The sequence below is a fragment of the Salvia hispanica genome, chromosome 2 (genome assembly GCF_023119035.1).
Source record: "Salvia hispanica cultivar TCC Black 2014 chromosome 2, UniMelb_Shisp_WGS_1.0, whole genome shotgun sequence".
NCBI lineage: Eukaryota > Viridiplantae > Streptophyta > Magnoliopsida > Lamiales > Lamiaceae > Salvia > Salvia hispanica.
The window spans coordinates 36155703-36173542 of record NC_062966.1 but is presented as its reverse complement, the minus strand read 5'-3'; the positions used below and the strand labels follow the sequence as shown (position 1 = coordinate 36173542).

At 34.1% G+C, this 17840-nt stretch overlaps 3 protein-coding genes across 8 annotated transcripts; all 3 read right to left on the bottom strand.

Annotated features, from left to right (window-relative positions):
* Positions 1 to 2637: 2637 nt before the first annotated feature.
* Positions 2638 to 4558, bottom strand: LOC125204897 (cytochrome c6, chloroplastic). 2 transcript variants are annotated; one of them, XM_048103665.1, is made up of 7 exons: positions 4476 to 4558; positions 3876 to 3946; positions 3657 to 3804; positions 3313 to 3410; positions 3205 to 3236; positions 3066 to 3129; positions 2638 to 2867 (listed from the first exon to the last, which is right to left on the bottom strand). In XM_048103665.1, exons 1-7 carry the CDS (start codon positions 4480 to 4482, stop codon positions 2727 to 2729), a joined length of 561 nt encoding a protein of 186 aa, XP_047959622.1. In that variant the 5' UTR covers positions 4483 to 4558; the 3' UTR covers positions 2638 to 2726. The 2 variants fall into 2 exon arrangements, with proteins under 2 accessions (XP_047959622.1, XP_047959623.1); XM_048103666.1 differs by having other exon boundaries at positions 3657 to 3795.
* LOC125204896 (protein NARROW LEAF 1-like) lies at positions 4206 to 9391 on the bottom strand. 5 transcript variants are annotated; one of them, XM_048103660.1, is made up of 7 exons: positions 9179 to 9390; positions 8300 to 8423; positions 6969 to 7475; positions 6638 to 6781; positions 6241 to 6481; positions 5363 to 5863; positions 4206 to 4969 (listed from the first exon to the last, which is right to left on the bottom strand). In XM_048103660.1, the coding sequence occupies exons 3-7, from the start codon at positions 7461 to 7463 to the stop codon at positions 4572 to 4574; spliced, it is 1779 nt and encodes a 592-aa protein (XP_047959617.1). In that variant the 5' UTR covers positions 7464 to 7475; positions 8300 to 8423; positions 9179 to 9390; the 3' UTR covers positions 4206 to 4571. The 5 variants fall into 5 exon arrangements, with proteins under 5 accessions (XP_047959617.1, XP_047959621.1, XP_047959618.1 ...); XM_048103664.1 differs by lacking the exon at positions 9179 to 9390 and having other exon boundaries at positions 4206 to 4625; positions 4767 to 4969; positions 8300 to 8578; XM_048103661.1 differs by lacking the exon at positions 8300 to 8423 and having other exon boundaries at positions 9179 to 9391.
* Positions 9392 to 13505: 4114 nt separating this feature from the next.
* On the bottom strand, positions 13506 to 16781 carry LOC125207134 (glutathionyl-hydroquinone reductase YqjG). Its single transcript, XM_048106353.1, has 6 exons — positions 16625 to 16781; positions 15206 to 15437; positions 14909 to 15085; positions 14600 to 14824; positions 14388 to 14516; positions 13506 to 13975 (listed from the first exon to the last, which is right to left on the bottom strand). Exons 1-6 carry the CDS (start codon positions 16747 to 16749, stop codon positions 13742 to 13744), a joined length of 1122 nt encoding a protein of 373 aa, XP_047962310.1. The 5' UTR covers positions 16750 to 16781; the 3' UTR covers positions 13506 to 13741.
* Between the last annotated feature and the right edge of the window lie 1059 nt (positions 16782 to 17840).

Genomic DNA, 17840 nt, shown 5'->3' with positions numbered 1-17840 from the left:
ACTTGAATTTAAAAAAAAAATAGTGTAATGTAGAGGATATAATATAAAAAAAAAGACATGAAATTCTAGTCTTTTGCACACCTATTAATTACACGAATTTGCATCCAAATGAACCTTCATTAAGCATAGTTTATTCTTAATGAAGCAGTGAAAAGCATAAAAGGGGATATCACATTCCTAAACGTCATTTTAATTACAAATATTAAATGTCTCAGAAAGACATTTTAAATAAGAATAAGTAATTAAATAGGAGTATATATTAACTACATGTGAATGAGATATCTCAAATCAAATTAAAGCCAGATTATATCTTTGGGGCTGAAAATATTTAATGACCGTTCTCATATAATTATGCTATATACTATGCTTTATCTCTACATAATTAAGACTCTTTTAGTAGTTTTATTCCTCTCGAGAAACAGTAATTTTGATTCCAATCAACAAAAAGTTATGATACGAAGAGTTGACATAAGAGAAATAATTGAAGCTGTAACTGTTAAATAATTGTGGCTAAAACATAGGTAGGACACAAATTAAAAGTGGGGCTAATTGAAATAACAGATCCAAAATAAGCATTTTATTTAAATAATAAATGTGTATATTATTAAATGGCGCATGCTTGGGTCTGTCACATGGGCTAGCTTTGTCCTTGGCCCAGACAGATTTCATGGTCCTTCCACTGTAACTTCTCCCCTTTTGTTGCCTTTTAAATTCTAAAAATATTTTTTTCCAATATTAGGGAATTTTATGAAATCCATACATCATGTCCTATGATATATTCATCCATTTTATGACAACCCTCTCAGCATATATAGTTACACTGCACATAGATATTTTTTGTGGCAAAGTTGTTTTTTTTTCCTCTTTCTTATATTTCTACATTATTCAATATAAATTAGTGTAGAAGCTATGAATCAATCTGGACCAAAAAGTTGTAACTATTTTGTCTCATTGTAGTTGACGTGTTTCTTTTGGGTACGCAGATTAAGTAACAACTCAACTATAGTATAATATGTATAATACACAAAGCATGGTGAATCTCAACCATATATATGTAGAAAAAGAAATTCATAAAGAGTTGAAGATTCTCATAAAAATAATCCTTATTTTTGCCAAGTCTAGCTATTAAATAGGTGAAGGGTTGAAATGCTTCACATGTTTTAACTTATACACTTTCTTTTCGTTGTCAAAGAGTTTTTAACTTTTTTCTTAAAAAGAAAACGTCAATCTTTGTTTTTATACACATAAATGTAGCATACATGAATCCTTCAAGTTTAATTATTTATTTATTTGGTTAATTGGTTCTACCGAAATACAGTTAATAATCTGTTGATAAGTTTTTCCTTGAATTATATGAAGAGATTTAATTTTTTTTTAGTAAAATCATATATAATCCATCAAATATGTGACACATATTGGTAATATCATCATTGTTTACAAAACGTGTACTTTAGTAAAAGATAATCTCGATAGCGACATATAACATCTCTATTTTTCAACTTTTAATTAATTTAACCGTTCCAAATATAATGATGTTATGTGGCTAATTGGATTCTCATTAAGATATTAAAGAGAAAAGGCATAATTATTCATAAAATCACAAAATTTGGTCAAATTTTAGATTGTATAACGATTTTTACACTTTTAAAACATTTTTTTAATGTAAATAAATTTTAAAAGTTTAAAAAATTCTTAATTATCATATCTGACCAAATTTATTATTTTGTTTTTTTAGTTTTTAGCACTAAATGAAATTTGAAGTCATTCACGCCATTACATTAATACTCCATGTTTTACACGCACTATTTATTTATGGTAAAAATATTTGAAAAGGTTGAATGTAAATAAATAAGAGGTTAGTTAGAGAGGACTATTTATTTAATTTAGGTTAAAGATATTTGAAAAGGTTGAATGTAAATAAGAGGTTAGTTAGAGAGATGGGGAGAACATATGACTTTAGGTTGGTGTTGTTGTTGGTGTCCATGATTGACAAACAATGTCATAAAAGACAAAGCTTGCCCTAACAGAAGAGAGGGACCACATATTCTCTCTCACATTCATAAATATTAGTAATTATAATTGTGTATATATAGTGAGAGGGATAATTTGTATTTTAATATATCATGCTTGATTAATGGATAGGATGATAGGAGTCACATGGTTTTGCCGTCTAATTTTGCTTAAAAAGCCTTGAAATTTTCATGTGATTAATGTTCGTCCGTTGCGGTTGTTGTCGATTAAGCCGGGCCCCTCTTAATTTTTTTTTTTAATTTAATATTTTCATTATATCTCCTCATTATAATGTGGTGCCAATTTGTGAAATATTTAACATTATATTAATTTTTGCTAATTTAGTGCTAGAACAATCTATTTTGTAAGTTAGTCTCACTTATTTTTAATTTGTGGGCCATCAATCGTAGTCATAATCAATTTTTTTTCTCTTAATCCAAAATGGAGAGAATAATATGTGCAAGCGGCAACCGTCCAAGATCTTGTGTCTTTTATCAAATGTATAAATCAATTGAATTTCGTTAGGTTAGTTATCATTATAAATTTTTCAAATACAATTTACGCATACCCCACAATAAGGTAGTGAGTACTATTTTCATAGTGATTCAAACCTCCATTTTTTTAGCATAAGAAAATGAAAATTTTATTGACATAAAATATTGAAAATATAGCAAAAAGTAGCGTATTAATTACAATAGGAAACGAATTAAAAGCCACTAATCTCCTTGATTTTGTATGTTGGGCCAACCTTGATCTGCCTGAGACTTCACAAAATGGGACAATAATTTAATCTCATCTTCACTCAATCGAGGCCCAAATGTGCACTGACCTCTAGGTGTGCAATTCTGTCCAAACCCCTACACCACAGGCAACGCAATCGTCAAGTTTGAATATCGAAAACCCCAGGGACGGGTTGATCTAGTTGGTCGAGCGACGAATATCATGACTAGAAGGTCATGTGCTCAACCCCGAAAACGGGGAGACTTAAGAGGGTGTTTAGCTGAGCTTATATACGCTTTAGCCAAACACCCTCGTAGATTCATTATTAAACTTACCGGCATTCTTCCTTTCCCATAATATGTAACTCGATAGATTTCCTCTTCCGTGTCAACTCCATTTCTACATAACACACACAGCACACAACTCAGCTAGAGAGAGAGGCCACCAAAGAATGCTGTTTGTTTGTTTGTTTACCTTTTAAGATCGTCCAAGAAGAGCGTCGCGCCCTGAAAAATATTCAAATTAGTCGAAAGACACTAAGGTTTAAAAGATTGAGAGCCTTTTTGCTGCAGCTGAACTCACAGGCTGTATTATGTTTCCTCCGGCATCGTGGCATCCGATACAAGACCGACGGAACAAGGTGGCGCCTTTATGCACATCTAGTGTCTCCCCTAATGACACTGCACATTTGTGCCCAAAAAAGATAACAGAATGGCAACGTCACTAGACGAAGATCAACAGTCATTTTTCTCCAGTTTCTCATATGTTTATGGAAATATGCATCTTATCAAATTATTCACAGCTTCATCTAGATTCTCCAATAGTAGATGTGATTTACAGCTATAAAGCTATTATTACAAAGCAGATTATATGCAACTTTGGAGAGATTAAGGATAAGGTTTGCTACATTTTTTTCTTTTTCTTACCAGGAGGATTGGAGATGGGAGATAAGGCTACAACTGCAGCCACAAGATGTGGGGCCAAGAATCTCAACAGCTTTACCTTATCTGGCTTGTGCAAGTTGCCATTTGCTTCATGCTCCCCAAAAATCTTGAAGTTATTCCGCTGCAAAACCTCAAAATTTTCTCCAAATTTCTTAGCACATTTTCAACACATTCAAGAAAGCGATGTATAGAATTAGGTACCTGTTTAGAGAGAGAGGCAGCTGTGGGTACCACTGATGCTAGTTGCATTTTGCTCCTGTCTCTCTGCCCTTCTGTGGCATAGCATTAATACTAAGATATGAGAACTTGTGACATGCTCACTTTATGTCCTGCTACAATAAAAAGAATCGTGAGATCTTATTCGGGTTGGGCTTTGATCCGGGCCCGACCCTTAATGAGGCCACAGGCCTTTTTGCCCTCCAACATCAACTAGAGGAGATTCTTGATTTCAGAATGATGTTGCATAATGTGTCAAGTGTTATGACACTGCTGTTTAATGTTAGGAAAGAAAATTGAGCTAGCACAACACAAGAACAAGATTTAGTAGATTATTGCTTCCTCATATACACTCTGCGGAATACCGCTTTACATAATTTCATCTCCGTACAAAGGGCTTCAGGTGCAACAATACAAACATAACTATTACAAGTAATATCTACCATTAGCCTCTCACATTTATATAACTCGCATAAATATCAATAGCTTCAACCTTTTCACAAAAAATAGGGGTGAAAAATAGTGAGAATTCCCAGTGCAAGACTCGGTTCCACCTGCCAACTGGATACTACAAATGTAATGTACCTCTCATCTGAGGATCAGAGTGTTGAGGGAAGTGGTTTATACTTCTCTGACTAATAAGACAAGGAAAGTCTAGAGGCGGTCGTGCTTTGTAGAAAATCAACAGGTTGGAGAGTCGGATTGCTTTCTTCTCTTAGTTGCACGTTCGCCTAACTGTAAAGAAACAGCCAGATCTTCAGGTTCATCTCTTAACCGTGATAGGCTTTTCAAGTCTGTCATTTCCCCTTGTTCGGTGTTCAAAAGAGATTTGCAAGAAAAATAAGGGATGAACTGGTGCTCTACACTGGGACCCACCTCAAAGCCACATTCAATGTGAAACTCGTTACCAATTGTTGGAGGCGCTAAGCCCTGATGAGAACCATCATTGTCCAAAACATGCAGAATCCTTGGAGGAAGTAGCTCAGAGTTATCTTCATGCTTTGTGTTGGTCCTCTCAAGGGTTCCAACGATTGAGTCAGCTCTTGCTGCTGTTGCATTGCAATGTTCTAGCAGCGCAGCTATTTGGTAATTTCAATAAAGAAAAAAATGCAGTCAGGAGATGAAGTTTTAGGGGAAACTATAGACATTCTGTTGAATAAAATATGATATCTCCCTTAATATCAGACGGTACAAGAATATAACAATATAACTAGTTAAAACCTTTATACCATTATGAGGACTCGGACTATATTGATCATACATAATCTTTATTCGTGTTCCCTTCCATTTTTTATTTGAGATGTATTTTCTATATCGAACTTATTGGTGATGCTAAGAGAAATAACAGTTTAGATATTTCTTTAGGCATATTTGACCATGCAGTTCCAAGAAATCAACTAAAGGTAACAAATGGACCAGAAATCTGATTGAAGTGCTAAGTTTATAGTGGTTGGAAGCTTGGAAACACAAACCTTGAAGCCCTTCTGCAGAAGTGACAAGATCAAGTTCGAGGGTATCAAGAAGACGCCCTAAATCAACTCCACTGGTCCAGTTTTCTGGGGGCTGCCCAATTTTCAATTTCAACCGACCTCGATTAGCTGTCCCGCCCCAAATAATACCGACAGGCTGGGGTTTCTCACCATTTTGATTTGTCAATAGGATAAGGCTCCCACTATCACCTTCAAGGTCAAAAGTCTGTTGATTCTCTCCGACAACAAGAAAATCGGTAAAGAAACATACCCCTTTCTCATCATTGTATTCCAGAGAATAGGCCATTATTGTTCCAGTTGTTAATCCGGAGCTCCTTCCCACTTTTACAACTTGCCTTCCGACGAGACTGCCAATAGGAGCCTGTATGTCTATTTCATGAACATCGCCAATTTCACCAACACCCTTCACTGCTGTGGTCACATTGGCCATGTTAAATTCTTCAGCAAAAGGAATGAAGGCGCCATCAGCACGAACAAATGTCTCTGCATGACAAAAGCATTGTAATTATTATGTTGAAGAGTGCCAGATTGACACAATCAAGAAACAGGAAGACATTTCCAATGCACGCAGATAAGAACTATTAACAGGTATCAAAAGAACATTATATCAAGGAAACAAGAGTAACATAGCCTCATAATTAAGCTATTCTGAGTGTTACAAACAAACAGATATTTTATCAATAATTCCATTATAATCTTCGCTTCTATTGCCTTCGGTTAACATAATATCTTTATCTTCAGAGAGAGCTTCATCATTTCTAACCTCTAATTTCTTAGGGATCATATAAACATCTGACATTTTAAGGTATCATGTAACAGGATTTCTGACAGCAACTATCTAAGATCTTGGGGTAAGTTACCTGGGTTAGTTCCAGCAAAAATGCCATACCAAAGATCATCATTGACAAATGATGTAGCCCTTTCAACAGCACCCAAATATACCCCTGGTCCAAGACTAGGGGGCAATGGATGAAACATCTTCTGACTTGGGAAGTCAAGATCAACTGCAACATGCCGATTAGTTAAGAAACCAACTTGCTTTTTTCCTGTCCTGCTTTTGACAATGGCACCCAACGTTCCATAAGTTCCCTGGCTAGCAACCTCAAACATGCAGGCAAGTTATTGAATACTTACCCCACAAGAATATACTTCAAACAACTTCAAGTAAACATCTCTAGTAAACTTTTTAGCTAGATGGACTCAACATAATATAGCAAGGGATTGTATTCACTCTAAGAAACAAAGTATGATTATTACCTGGGAACCTGATCCAATGCATGGATCACTTCCACCACAGGCATCTACAAGTTCCGTGTAGAGTTGTTCTGTAGGGGTGGCTGCAGGTGCTCCATAGTAACAGAATTCAACAACATCAACTTCACACCAAACACCTCCAGGTCCCTGCAAAATATATGAAAAATAAATCAAAATGCAAGGATGGACACTAACTAACAATATCACTCCATGAATAAAATCCGAGAATCTATTGCAAATTCAGTATACATCTTGTGCTTGTTTGGATAAAGCAGCTTCTGAAAAGGTCGAAAGAATCGTATAAATTAAAGAAATAAGCACCAGCAATAAGAACCTCAAGAGCATGAGGCAGGCAGTAGGCAGGGCGTAGCCAATTCCTGTGAACTTTCCTAGCGACAAAGACAAGTATAGCTGGTATATCTGTCAACAAGCCCTTCCTAATCCTAAAACCAACTGCAGTGCCCATACTAACGCGCCGCAAAATCTTGCTATGGAATGCCCTGATGGTCATCAGTTCAAGCAAAGTAGTAGCTTGCAACCCTTTCGGAGAACCAAAGTGTTCAGGTAATGCCCCTTTCTGAAGATTCCCAAAGTAATGTTCCCTATCTTCTGCACAAGGTGCTATCCTGCAAGCAGGCCATGAAAAATAAGCAGCACTACTCTCGGAGATCTGGCCACCTGATGCAAAGGCTTGTGATGGCAGTGGACTTGATCCAATTAGATTAAGATTGTTGCAGTAATTCCTCTCCAAACCAACTTCTGATTCATCAGACTGAAAAGATCCGGAGTTATGGGCTCTTAACTCCATTTTAGCCGTATTCATATCCATGAGTCAGCTTCACTACAAGTAACAAAATTACGTCATACAGCAGCGTATAAACAGTTTCCAAATCATATTAAACCAATAAAACTAATTCAGGAAGTCAGATAAGAAAACTGAAGGTATTTACATTCTCCAATGAGTCAATGACAGGTTTAGCAGCCAGCATTCAAGAAAGGGGCTATGGACATAATGTTTTGCTGGAAGTTGGAAGATAACCAAGAAATAAAGCAACTTTTCAATATTAGAGCTTGGGTTTTAGGAATGTCCCTGAAATGAATCATGTTGTAACACGGTAAGGGAGTTTCCAACTCCCATCTGTGTTAGATATCTTCATGATACTGTTATAAGTCGAGCAATCAAACAGGATCCCTGAAACTATCTTCCAATATAAGCAAGATAATATTGCTGGCTATTTCAGAAAGTAATTTTACAACTAGCGTGACAAGTACCAGTTACAAGAATTAATTAATCATTACAGTAGAGAAAATTAATTCAATTAACCTTCAATATCAAGAGAAGTTAAACTAACCAGCGGAAAAGATTGTTCTGGTTTCAGCTAGCAACAGAGATACTATGTACTATTTTTAGAAAAATAAAAACATATTGAAAGGTTCAAGAAATGGAGAGATGAGTCCTAAGTCCATCGAGGTAAATATCCACAGAGTGAACATAAGCTATCCATGTGGAACACTCAGACCTCTGAAGCAAGAGTCGAAAATCCCATAATCTAAAGAAGAGCGAAGCAGGAAGTACAGAAAACTAAAAATTAAATCTTAACTGGAACTTCAAACGATAGTGAACAGCCCAGAAGATTTTGATACGCTAAAAACAAATATACTCACCAACAACCACCTTCAATTTATTGGAGTGAAATCTCAATCAGCAAGTGCACGGACCATTCCACTATGAATTCATACAGAGAAGCTAACTGAATTTATTTGTGTGAAAGTCCACTCTTCCAGTGTGCTAGATAGAGTGAGAGAGAGAGGAAGGGTGTTAAAAGGGTGAAGCCATATTTGGAAAGAAAAACTGTTATTAGAAATAATATTGGCGATTCAATATTATACTATAGAAAATAACTACTCAGTAAACCGATGGCTGGTAGGTAGTAATTCCCAGTATTTGTAACACTATACAAATAGTTTATTGGTCTTTTTAAAACCCCCCCTTTTTAACCTCAGCCCTTTCCCTATTTTGCTGTCCCTATCACTGAATAGTCCCCTTTTGGCCCCTTATCATTTGAGTGATCAAATTATTGATGAAGCAATAGAAGATTTCAATGGCTGAAAAGGAAGGCGAGGCTAAAAAGTTAACAATTTTTTCAATTGGATTCCATTGAAATTATAGGTTTTTGGTGGGGATTATGGGCCCATACATATTTGCTCCCCAAAAGTTGCACATTTTGCTCCTCAAATAATTCATTCCCCACATTTCCCATTTCCCCTCCAGCAACTTCTCCCTGATAATTTTACCATAACCAGGCGCATCTGCAACATTTCCGATCCTCGAATAATTTATGAATTTCATTCAATTTATCAACAGCATTCGAAATTCATTAAATATAAACGAAATCAAAAGCAAATTCTGAGTCATCTGCGCAAGCTAGGTTTTATTAAACCTGATGGAAAACCTAATTCGAATAATTCAGGTACAGATTATGAATGTGGACTACTGGTAACGCAATTTTGGTCCATAAAAAAGTAGAAATGTGGCAAAAGCACCTTATCTGTGGAGTGACGTTGAGCATTCCCCCTCCATTGACGATGCGCCTAAGCTCATAATTGGTTGTAGGGCTAACTCCACGGCCAGCACACGCGGCTAGACGACAAGCTCCAAAACGACCCCTACCTCGACCTCTTTTTCGCGCGATTTCGTCATTTTCGTGGAAGGAGAGAGGAGAGAGAGGAAGAGGGGAGACAAGGTGGACTGCTGTCCTTATCTTTTCATTATCTTCTCGCTTTTGTGTAAATCGTTTCTGCTCGATTTGTCAATTATCATATCATCATCGCTTTGACAATTATTTCATTATTTCTCCAATTTCATTTCTTTTTTTGGTGGGAGTATAATATTATATCAAACGGCATTATGTATTAATATTGAAAACATAAAACAAGAGGAAATAAAATAGTGATAATTATTAATTTATTTTATAAATGTATCATTTTTAATTGATGTAATAAAAGAAAAATATATCATTTTGAATGGAACAGAAATGATCAATATTTTATACAGCATGGTCGATGATAAAAAAAAAAATGAGTTAAGTATAGTTTATTTATGTACTCTTTACATCTTATAGTTGTTCAAATGTTTTTTTAAAATTCATAAATTAAGGAATAAGTATTTATTGAGTCAAAGTGAAAAATAAATAAAATATAAAAAATACAGTAACTAAGCTAAATAAAAATGAAATAGATAGAATAAAATAGGAAGCAAAAATGTAATACTATATGTACTCTATCTGTCCCACTAGAAATGAAACGTTTTTCTCTTTAGGTTGTCCCATTAAAAATGAAACGTTTCTTAAAATAGAAATGACTTTATCTCTATTTTTCCCTTTTTTTTATTTTATTCTCTTTTCTTTAACTCACAAAACAACACTACATAAAATTTTGTGCCGAAATGCAGATGTTTCATATTTATTGGGACGGAGGCAATATTAATTAATATGATAAAAGGTTAACTACTCCAATAAAACGAATATGATTATGAATAGACTATAATGGAATCAATCACTATTTATATGTTGGCCGTTTCTTAAAATAAATTAATTTGGTGGTTTCGTGTGGGATCAAATCATGTGAAAAGGGGAATATTTCTAATTTAAGGTTGTGACAGCTGTCGTTTTAGGTGGTTATGCTTTCTCCACGATTACAGAAATGATTGGGAGGAAGAAATGAATAAAGAAAAATGTGGAGTAATACTTTTTCCTTTTACAAAAGATGTCACCTTTGTTGGATAACACGATATTTTGGAAGATTTTGTTTTATGAGTTTAATAGCGAGAAAAATATAATATTTATAATAATACGAGAGAGATTTTTTTTAAAATAAAAATGTAAATTTTGGTAGAATAAGCTAAAAAGCAAATTGTGACATCATTTATAACACATAGGGAAAATAGTTAGGCGGAAATATTCTAGATAGCTTTCGGTCAATTTTTATAACCATTTTTTTTTAATATTTGGTGACAAGTTTATTCCTATTACAATTTTTTAGATATTCCACAATTTGGGGATTCTATTTCATTTGTACACTGTATAATTAGGTAATTAGTCCTTAAGATCTAAAAACGATCACATATTACGTATGATGATGTTGACTAATTTGTACTCAGGTGGAAATGACAACTAATTATTTAGTAGTACTAGCAATTTTTTTAATAATCGTTATCTTTTAGTCCTACTAAATTGTGCGCCATTTTATAATGGAGTAGTATATTGAGAAGATACTAACAAAAATATTATTCATTCCATACAAATATAAAATAATATAATCCATTATCTATGTGTTCACTAAAATGATAAAGTGGCTATATAATTTTTAGACCGTAGTCTAGATTGTCATTTACTATTACTCTAAAACAAATGACTACTAAATTTTAATAGCAAGTCATCAATCTCTTTATAGAGATTAGAGACTATCGATAGTTATTAGGCTAAGGTACAACAATTTTAGTATGGTTTGAATATTATTTACAAATTGTAAATTGGACCGTTTAAAATTGCAAATGGTAGTTCTGATTTGATAACGGAATTCGAACCAACACACTATCTAAAATGATCCGATTTTAGTTTAAAATTTTTGAAATCATTGCCAATACTCCCTCCGTCCCATGTTATTCGCACTGTTGCTTTTCAACTCGTCACAAATTCCTTACACTATTTATAGTTTAAGTTAGAATTAATGCATTTAATTAATATTAGATTAAATTAAGAGGTCCTTTATTTAGTGATGTCCCATTACACTTAAAATTCTAATTTAATTATACTAACAAATCAATCCCAAATTTACAGCCTAAAATAAAAAGTGCGAGTAATATAGGACGGAGAGGGTACTTGATAGAGCGCAAGCAATCGATAACATATGTAGTTTTAGGGTGGAAAAACTTTATAATAGGATAAGCATATCAAGAGAATGGTGTCTATTAACCGTTGGCAAAATGTCTAGTCAATTTATATACTTTTTCCGTCCCAAGATAAGTGAGCACAAACTTTTCAGCATGGGATTTAAGGAAATGAGATTTTGTTAGTAAAGTGAAAATTGAATAAAGTAAGAAAGTTAATAAAGTAGAGAAAAAAAGTAAAAGAGAGAATACCAAAAAAGAAAATGACTCACTTATCTTCGGACATCCCAAAAAAGAACGTGAGTCGCTATCTGAGGACGGAGGGAGTATATATACTCCTTCCATCCCAGATAATTTGGGACACTTTGACCCGGCACGGATTTTAAGAAATCTAATGGAAAGTGAGTTGAAAAAGTTGGTGGGATGTGGATCCTACTTTTAAAGTATTAGTTTTATAATAAAATGTGAGTATGAATGAGTTAATGGAATATGAGGTCCACTACCAAAAAATGGTAAAAGTGAAATGAGACAAATTATGCGGGACAGCCCGAAATAAAATAATAGGTCGAATTATCTGGAATGGGGGGAGTAATAATCATATACTCTATCAATCAATTATAGGCCTTCTTGAAAAAATCTATGGTATGTGGCCCTATTTTTCCCCTTTTCTGCAATTTAATTATTTGTGGGCCCTGTACGGATTGGCCCACTCGATAAGATTAGGCCCACGGCCCACATCTCACTGTAGAAAATGGTCGGGTTATTGGGCCATGATTATTTTCGGCTATTTATTATATTAATTTGCCTCCAATAAAATAACAACAAAATCCACAAAATCCGGAAATTTGCATGTGGTTTAATTATATTTGTCGTTTTAAAAATATACATATATTTAAAACTCGTGTAAATTCATCCCCTCTATAATCATTATTATTATTATTATTATATTTATTATTATTATTAAACTCATGTACATTCATTCCCTCAGTAGATTAAGATACAAAATTCTATCCATTTTCAGGGATAAAATCCAATACCAATAAAATACTAACTTATATTTTCTCAATTCTCCAATTAAATTTGGATTCCATAGATTTATATCGTCGAAACTAGTGCAATATACTATTTACTATAGCTCGAAGATGGAAACTATTAATTTCAGGCTAAAAAAGTTCACATGGTTCGATTCTTTCTAATTTTTGAATAAATAATCTTATGATTGCAATTAATTTGTAATGTTGTTTTAAACATAAAAAAAATAGGAGTTCAACACTTCTGCTCCCAAATATACATGTTTTTATTTTATATACACTGGTGACAAATAATTCACTTCTGGAACCATACTCTCTTCCAAATTTTTGTTTCTAGTGTCGATTGTGAAAATTTTAAATAAAAAATCACCATTTCCCCTTCATGATTATTATGGGCCGTCCAGAATCAATGTGGAGTCCTTTACAACGATTGGGCCGAAAATTTATTACAGTATTATATTTTTATTAAAAAATTGGACCCACAAAATGTCTATTACCGGGCAATTTCTTAAATAATTGTCTTTTTTAACAAGTTAATTATCTACATATCAACAAATTAAAATATTATTTTTATTCGTCGTAGTACTAATATAAGAATCATACACATGTTAAGCTAAATGTAGCATTATGATTGTAAACTTCTAATCCGATAAAATTTCAACCTGATTAGCCTACAATCCGATAAAAATTCATCCAAAATCTGACAAAATTAGCTCGATTGGCATCTCTAACTTTGATCATTATTCGTAAAATTAACATGTGTTAAGTGAACAAAACTCACCCCCATTGACCACCGCCTTTTATAGCAGCGATCGGATCTACTGCGCACTCGGGTGCCACCACCGGACTGAAGCGGGACCGATGCGTGTGGCAGCCCGGCCTCAAACCCTCCAATTATTAGAATATGAATATATTGTTGTGTATCCTTCGATCCTTAGAATGGACAAGCAAATGACTGAATCCAGCAAAAAATAACTGAAAAAATCAATGCTTTTATTACAATAAGTTTAGCAACAAAAAAAAAAAAATCAAACCTTTTCAACTAATTTCACCAGAAATGAACAAGCAAATAGCTGAAAACCTTATAACATACATTCATTTCTCAGTGCTTTTATTACACATGAACTCAAACAAAACAAACTTGCACTGGAAAATTACAAGATGATAAAACGACTCACCGAAACAACCCTACTTAGAGAACCTGTCTCTGTCGTGTGGGGCTGAGTAATCGATGTTCGGACCTTGTGGAATGATCCCAAACGGATTGATGCTCGGGTGGCTTCCGTAGTAATGCCTCTTGATGTGCTCCATGTTCACCGTGCTGCTAACTCCCGGGATCTGGAAAATGTCCTTAGTGTAGTTGAAGATGTTTGGATACTCGCGTAGTAACTTCTTGTTACATTTGAAGTGAACCGCGTAAACCTGCAATAGAAATCCGAACCTGGATGATCAGATTCAACACATTTGGAATCTTATAGATGATAAATACGAAGGCCAGAGTCGTGATGTATCATACTATCTCCGTCCTTTAAATATAACAGCTATATATATTTTGGTCAGTCCCTTAAAATTATGCACTTTCTATTTTAGGAAACTTTTTTTTCTCGCTAATGAGGTGGGACCGTGTGACTCATTTTCCACTAACAATCCTTCAATCACTTTTTCTTTCTATCTCTCTCTTACTTTATCAATTGTGTATTAAAACGAAATCTTTCAATCACTTTTTCTATCTCTCTCTCTCTCTTACTTTATCAATTGTGTGTTAAAGCGAATGCCGTTTCAAAAGTTTCTATTTTTAAACAACGGAGGTAGTATGTTTTACGCGTAAAATTACCTCGTCAAATCTTATGAGGGTGACGAACAAGCGTACATCTGCTTCAGTCAGTGCATCGCCACACATGTACCGTTGCTGGCTGAGAGACTCTTCACATTTGTCTAGAGCTTCGTATAATTTTGTTACCGCCTGCAGAGGTAAAGGAAAATTTGTTTCAAACAGACCATGAAATCGAACAAACTAACTAGTATTCGGATCCTCAAGTGGTGTACCTCGTCGTAGGGTTCTTGTTTCTTTGCAAATCCACATCTATAGACGCCGTTGTTGATCCCATCGTACACCCAATCGTTTACTTCGTTGATCTTGTCTTGCAAGTGAGGAGGGTAGAGGTCCACGGCTGCATTCTCAGCAATGTCGTTGAATTCTGTGTTGAGCATGCGGATGATATCCGCGCTCTCGTTGTTCACAATTGTTTTGAACTTCTTATCCCAAAGAACCTACCAAAATGCACAAACCTATCAAGCCATCCAAATAGTGCTATACTTGAAAATGTAATCTTTACTAGCCGAAGCAAATTTTACCGGAACTGTGAACTTGCCCGAGTAAGTTGAACTTGCAATCTCGTACAATTCTCTTACGCTCTTCGCTCCATTTAGAGTGTCCGGCTCTGCACCCGGCTCCTCATCGTTGGAGACGGGAAAGATCCATCCCATGTGCTCATCGGTGTCCTTCGTTCTCCCCCATATTGGCTTGCATGACTGATAGATCAAAGAAAGTTTATACAAACAAAGATCAAATATCCTTTCATGAGACATTTCGCCTTAGACATTAGCCACACCACCACCAGACCAGTTACTAGCATGTGTTAACAGGCTTACACTATAACTTATTGCTTTGTCGAGCCCTTTGATTTTGAGGTACGTGAGGCACCTCGAAGCCCAAGGACAAGCGTACGACACATACAAATGATACCTCCCAGCTTCAGCAGGGAATTGGGAGTAGGGGTCCGTTGAAATGAAGCTACGAAAAGTTGAGGGAGTACGAACGAAAGCACCAGTTGCTGACATCTCATCCAGAGCCGAGCGTGCCATTTTCAGAGATGAGCTGAATCTGCATCAAAGCTCTAACTTTAGCAGTTCTTCTATCTTCCTAAAGCCCCACATATGTTAAGACGAGAAACTCACTAATCCCGGTTTGCAATAAAATCCTTCCTCTATGTAGCTCTATGCACAGTTGTACATAAATAAAATCAAGAAACTACCACCAAGTACATGTAGATTTGCACTGAAAGCCATTAAATTCTAAACATGTTTATGCATCAAGATCAGTTTTTTATGTAATAACTACTAGTATATCATTATCTACAAAGCTGATTTTATTAGCAAATCACACATCTTCAACAAAACTCGAATATTAGCATCTTCCTTTAACCCCGCACTTTTCTAGACGAGAAACGTATAACTGCTCACTATGTATGCACAATCCCGGTTCGAAATAAAATCCTATATCTATGTACATAGCTGTATCAAGAAGATTCAATGAAACTAATACTGCCAAGTAACAAACAGATTCAAGAAACTAACACCAAGTATTGATTCAAAGATATCATTTAATAGATTCAAGAAACCAATACCAAAGTATACATTCATTAGCACCAAACAAATATTGAATTGTAAATTTGTTTATGCATCAACATCCATTAGTTATGCAATAATACACCCTTATCTACAAAGTTGGACTTTGTTAGCAAATCAATAAAACACTATCAAAAGATTCAAAACTCAAATATTAGCACTTCTTTTCATCTTTCTGAAACAAGACACCAATTCCTAACTATGGATGAACTCTCTGATCTCTTTTCACAGAAGACCCACATTTATGTAGCTAAACATAGTTCAATTGAAAAAGGTATCATCTTTGCAAATGAATGAACAGAATCAATCAACACAAGTACATCAAATTCTTAACTAGTTTATGCCTCAAGATCAGATTTTTATGTAATTCAGTAATTAATAAATACCACTTTTATCACAGTGTTGACTTCATTTGCAATTCAGAAAACATCATTAGTTCTTTCTTATGCTTTACTCTTCTCTTTCAGACATCCCACGAAAAAATCTTACAATAAGTGTAACAAAAAACATTAAAATCTGTAAAAGAAATTCAGCAGTCACCAAATATCAAACAGTTATAGAATTAAAAACCCACATACAGAAATACTGTTTTTTTCAAGAAATAATAAGCGTTATAGCAACAGTATAAGAAGGAAATTGACAGTGATTGGGATTCTGAAGTACCTAGAAACAGAGCTGTTGAAGATTGGAAGGGAATTTGTCTGTAAATTTCTTGATTTTAATTGAATTTGGTAGTTTTGGAGGTAGAGTTGGGGTCTTAAAATGCGAATTGGTTTTAATAGAATCATTGCAAAAAATCTCTCTTCTTTTCCTTTTTTTCAGCAGCCCCACCATACTTAATTATGTAGATTTATTATTTTATTTGAGGAAGAGAAATAAAATTTGTTCTTTTTAAAATAGAGAAGGGTGTGTATCCACTAAGATTAAATCAAATTTAAAACGCAAATTAATTTTTTAATGCAATGTGATTTCATGTAGTACTCCTACCATACTTCATAATTCGTATCACACTAATTAGTAGTGTAATAAGTGTGTTAGAAATTAAAATAGAGTTCAAACTACACAATTATCAAATCAAAATAGCTTTCAAACTAGTAGATTTCAATTTTTTGGTAAGTTATTTCATTAATTTAATTGAATCATGCATGACGTGTATATGCCAAACCTTTGTATTGATAATTGTAACATAAACAATTGACATTCTAGATTGAAAATTAGTTAGCATTTTAACGCGACCTTGTACATGAATTTATAACAGAACGATTAATTATTTGTACCAATTTACCGATTTACTGTATATATTTTTGAAGACGTTAACTAGACTTAAAAATAAATTCTTTTGGCAAAATGGGTTGTATATCTATTACTCGAAATGAGGCTTTTCTTCAAATATATGAGTATTAATAACTCTATTAACATTGCATGTATCAGTTATTACTGAAATTCCCAAATAACTGAGTATTTTCATTTCTATTTTGTAAATTTTGGAAGAGAAAAAAGAAACAAAGGAAATATAATAGTCACGGATGAGGGAATCACATGCAGCGGCGCAGAATGCTGTTAGTTAATTAGTTACATTTATCCATAAAATATTATCACAAGAAGATATTTTTTAGATCCTCTAACTAATTCAAATAATTGATGTTTTTTAAAATTGTATGGTAGAAGATAGCAACTATGTCTATTAATTTCTTAGTCATTCTCGTCTGAATTGCAACGCCATTTGGGTTAATTATGTATTTTAAATCAAACCGGATCAATTTTATTTGAACGATTTACACATATATAAATATTAATTTAGTTTTAAAATTGGTTCTCACGCACGCTCGTCTAAATTATTATAAGAATGAATATGTAATATAATAGTAATTTATTTTAG

Bases quoted from the DNA above. Each gene is read 5' to 3' on its own strand.
- LOC125207134 (XM_048106353.1), bottom strand. From the start codon at position 16,749: ATGATTCTATTAAAACCAATTCGCATTTTAAGACCCCAACTCTACCTC. The intron at 14,517-14,599 runs GTACACCACTTG...TTACCTCTGCAG, and splicing joins AACAAGAACCCTACGACGAG to GCGGTAACAAAATTATACGA. The intron at 13,976-14,387 runs GTAATTTTACGC...TTTCTATTGCAG, and splicing joins CCCTCATAAGATTTGACGAG to GTTTACGCGGTTCACTTCAA.
- LOC125204897 (XM_048103665.1), bottom strand. The intron at 3,237-3,312 runs GTGAGTTCAGCT...AATATTTTTCAG, and splicing joins GAGGAAACATAATACAGCCT to GGCGCGACGCTCTTCTTGGA. The intron at 3,130-3,204 runs GTAAACAAACAA...TGTGTTATGTAG, and splicing joins TTCTTGGACGATCTTAAAAG to AAATGGAGTTGACACGGAAG.
- LOC125204896 (XM_048103661.1), bottom strand. From the start codon at position 7,463: ATGGATATGAATACGGCTAAAATGGAGTTAAGAGCCCATAACTCCGGA. The intron at 6,482-6,637 runs GTAATAATCATA...TGCATGTTTGAG, and splicing joins GCATTGGATCAGGTTCCCAG to GTTGCTAGCCAGGGAACTTA. The intron at 5,864-6,240 runs GTAACTTACCCC...TTTGTCATGCAG, and splicing joins TTTTGCTGGAACTAACCCAG to AGACATTTGTTCGTGCTGAT.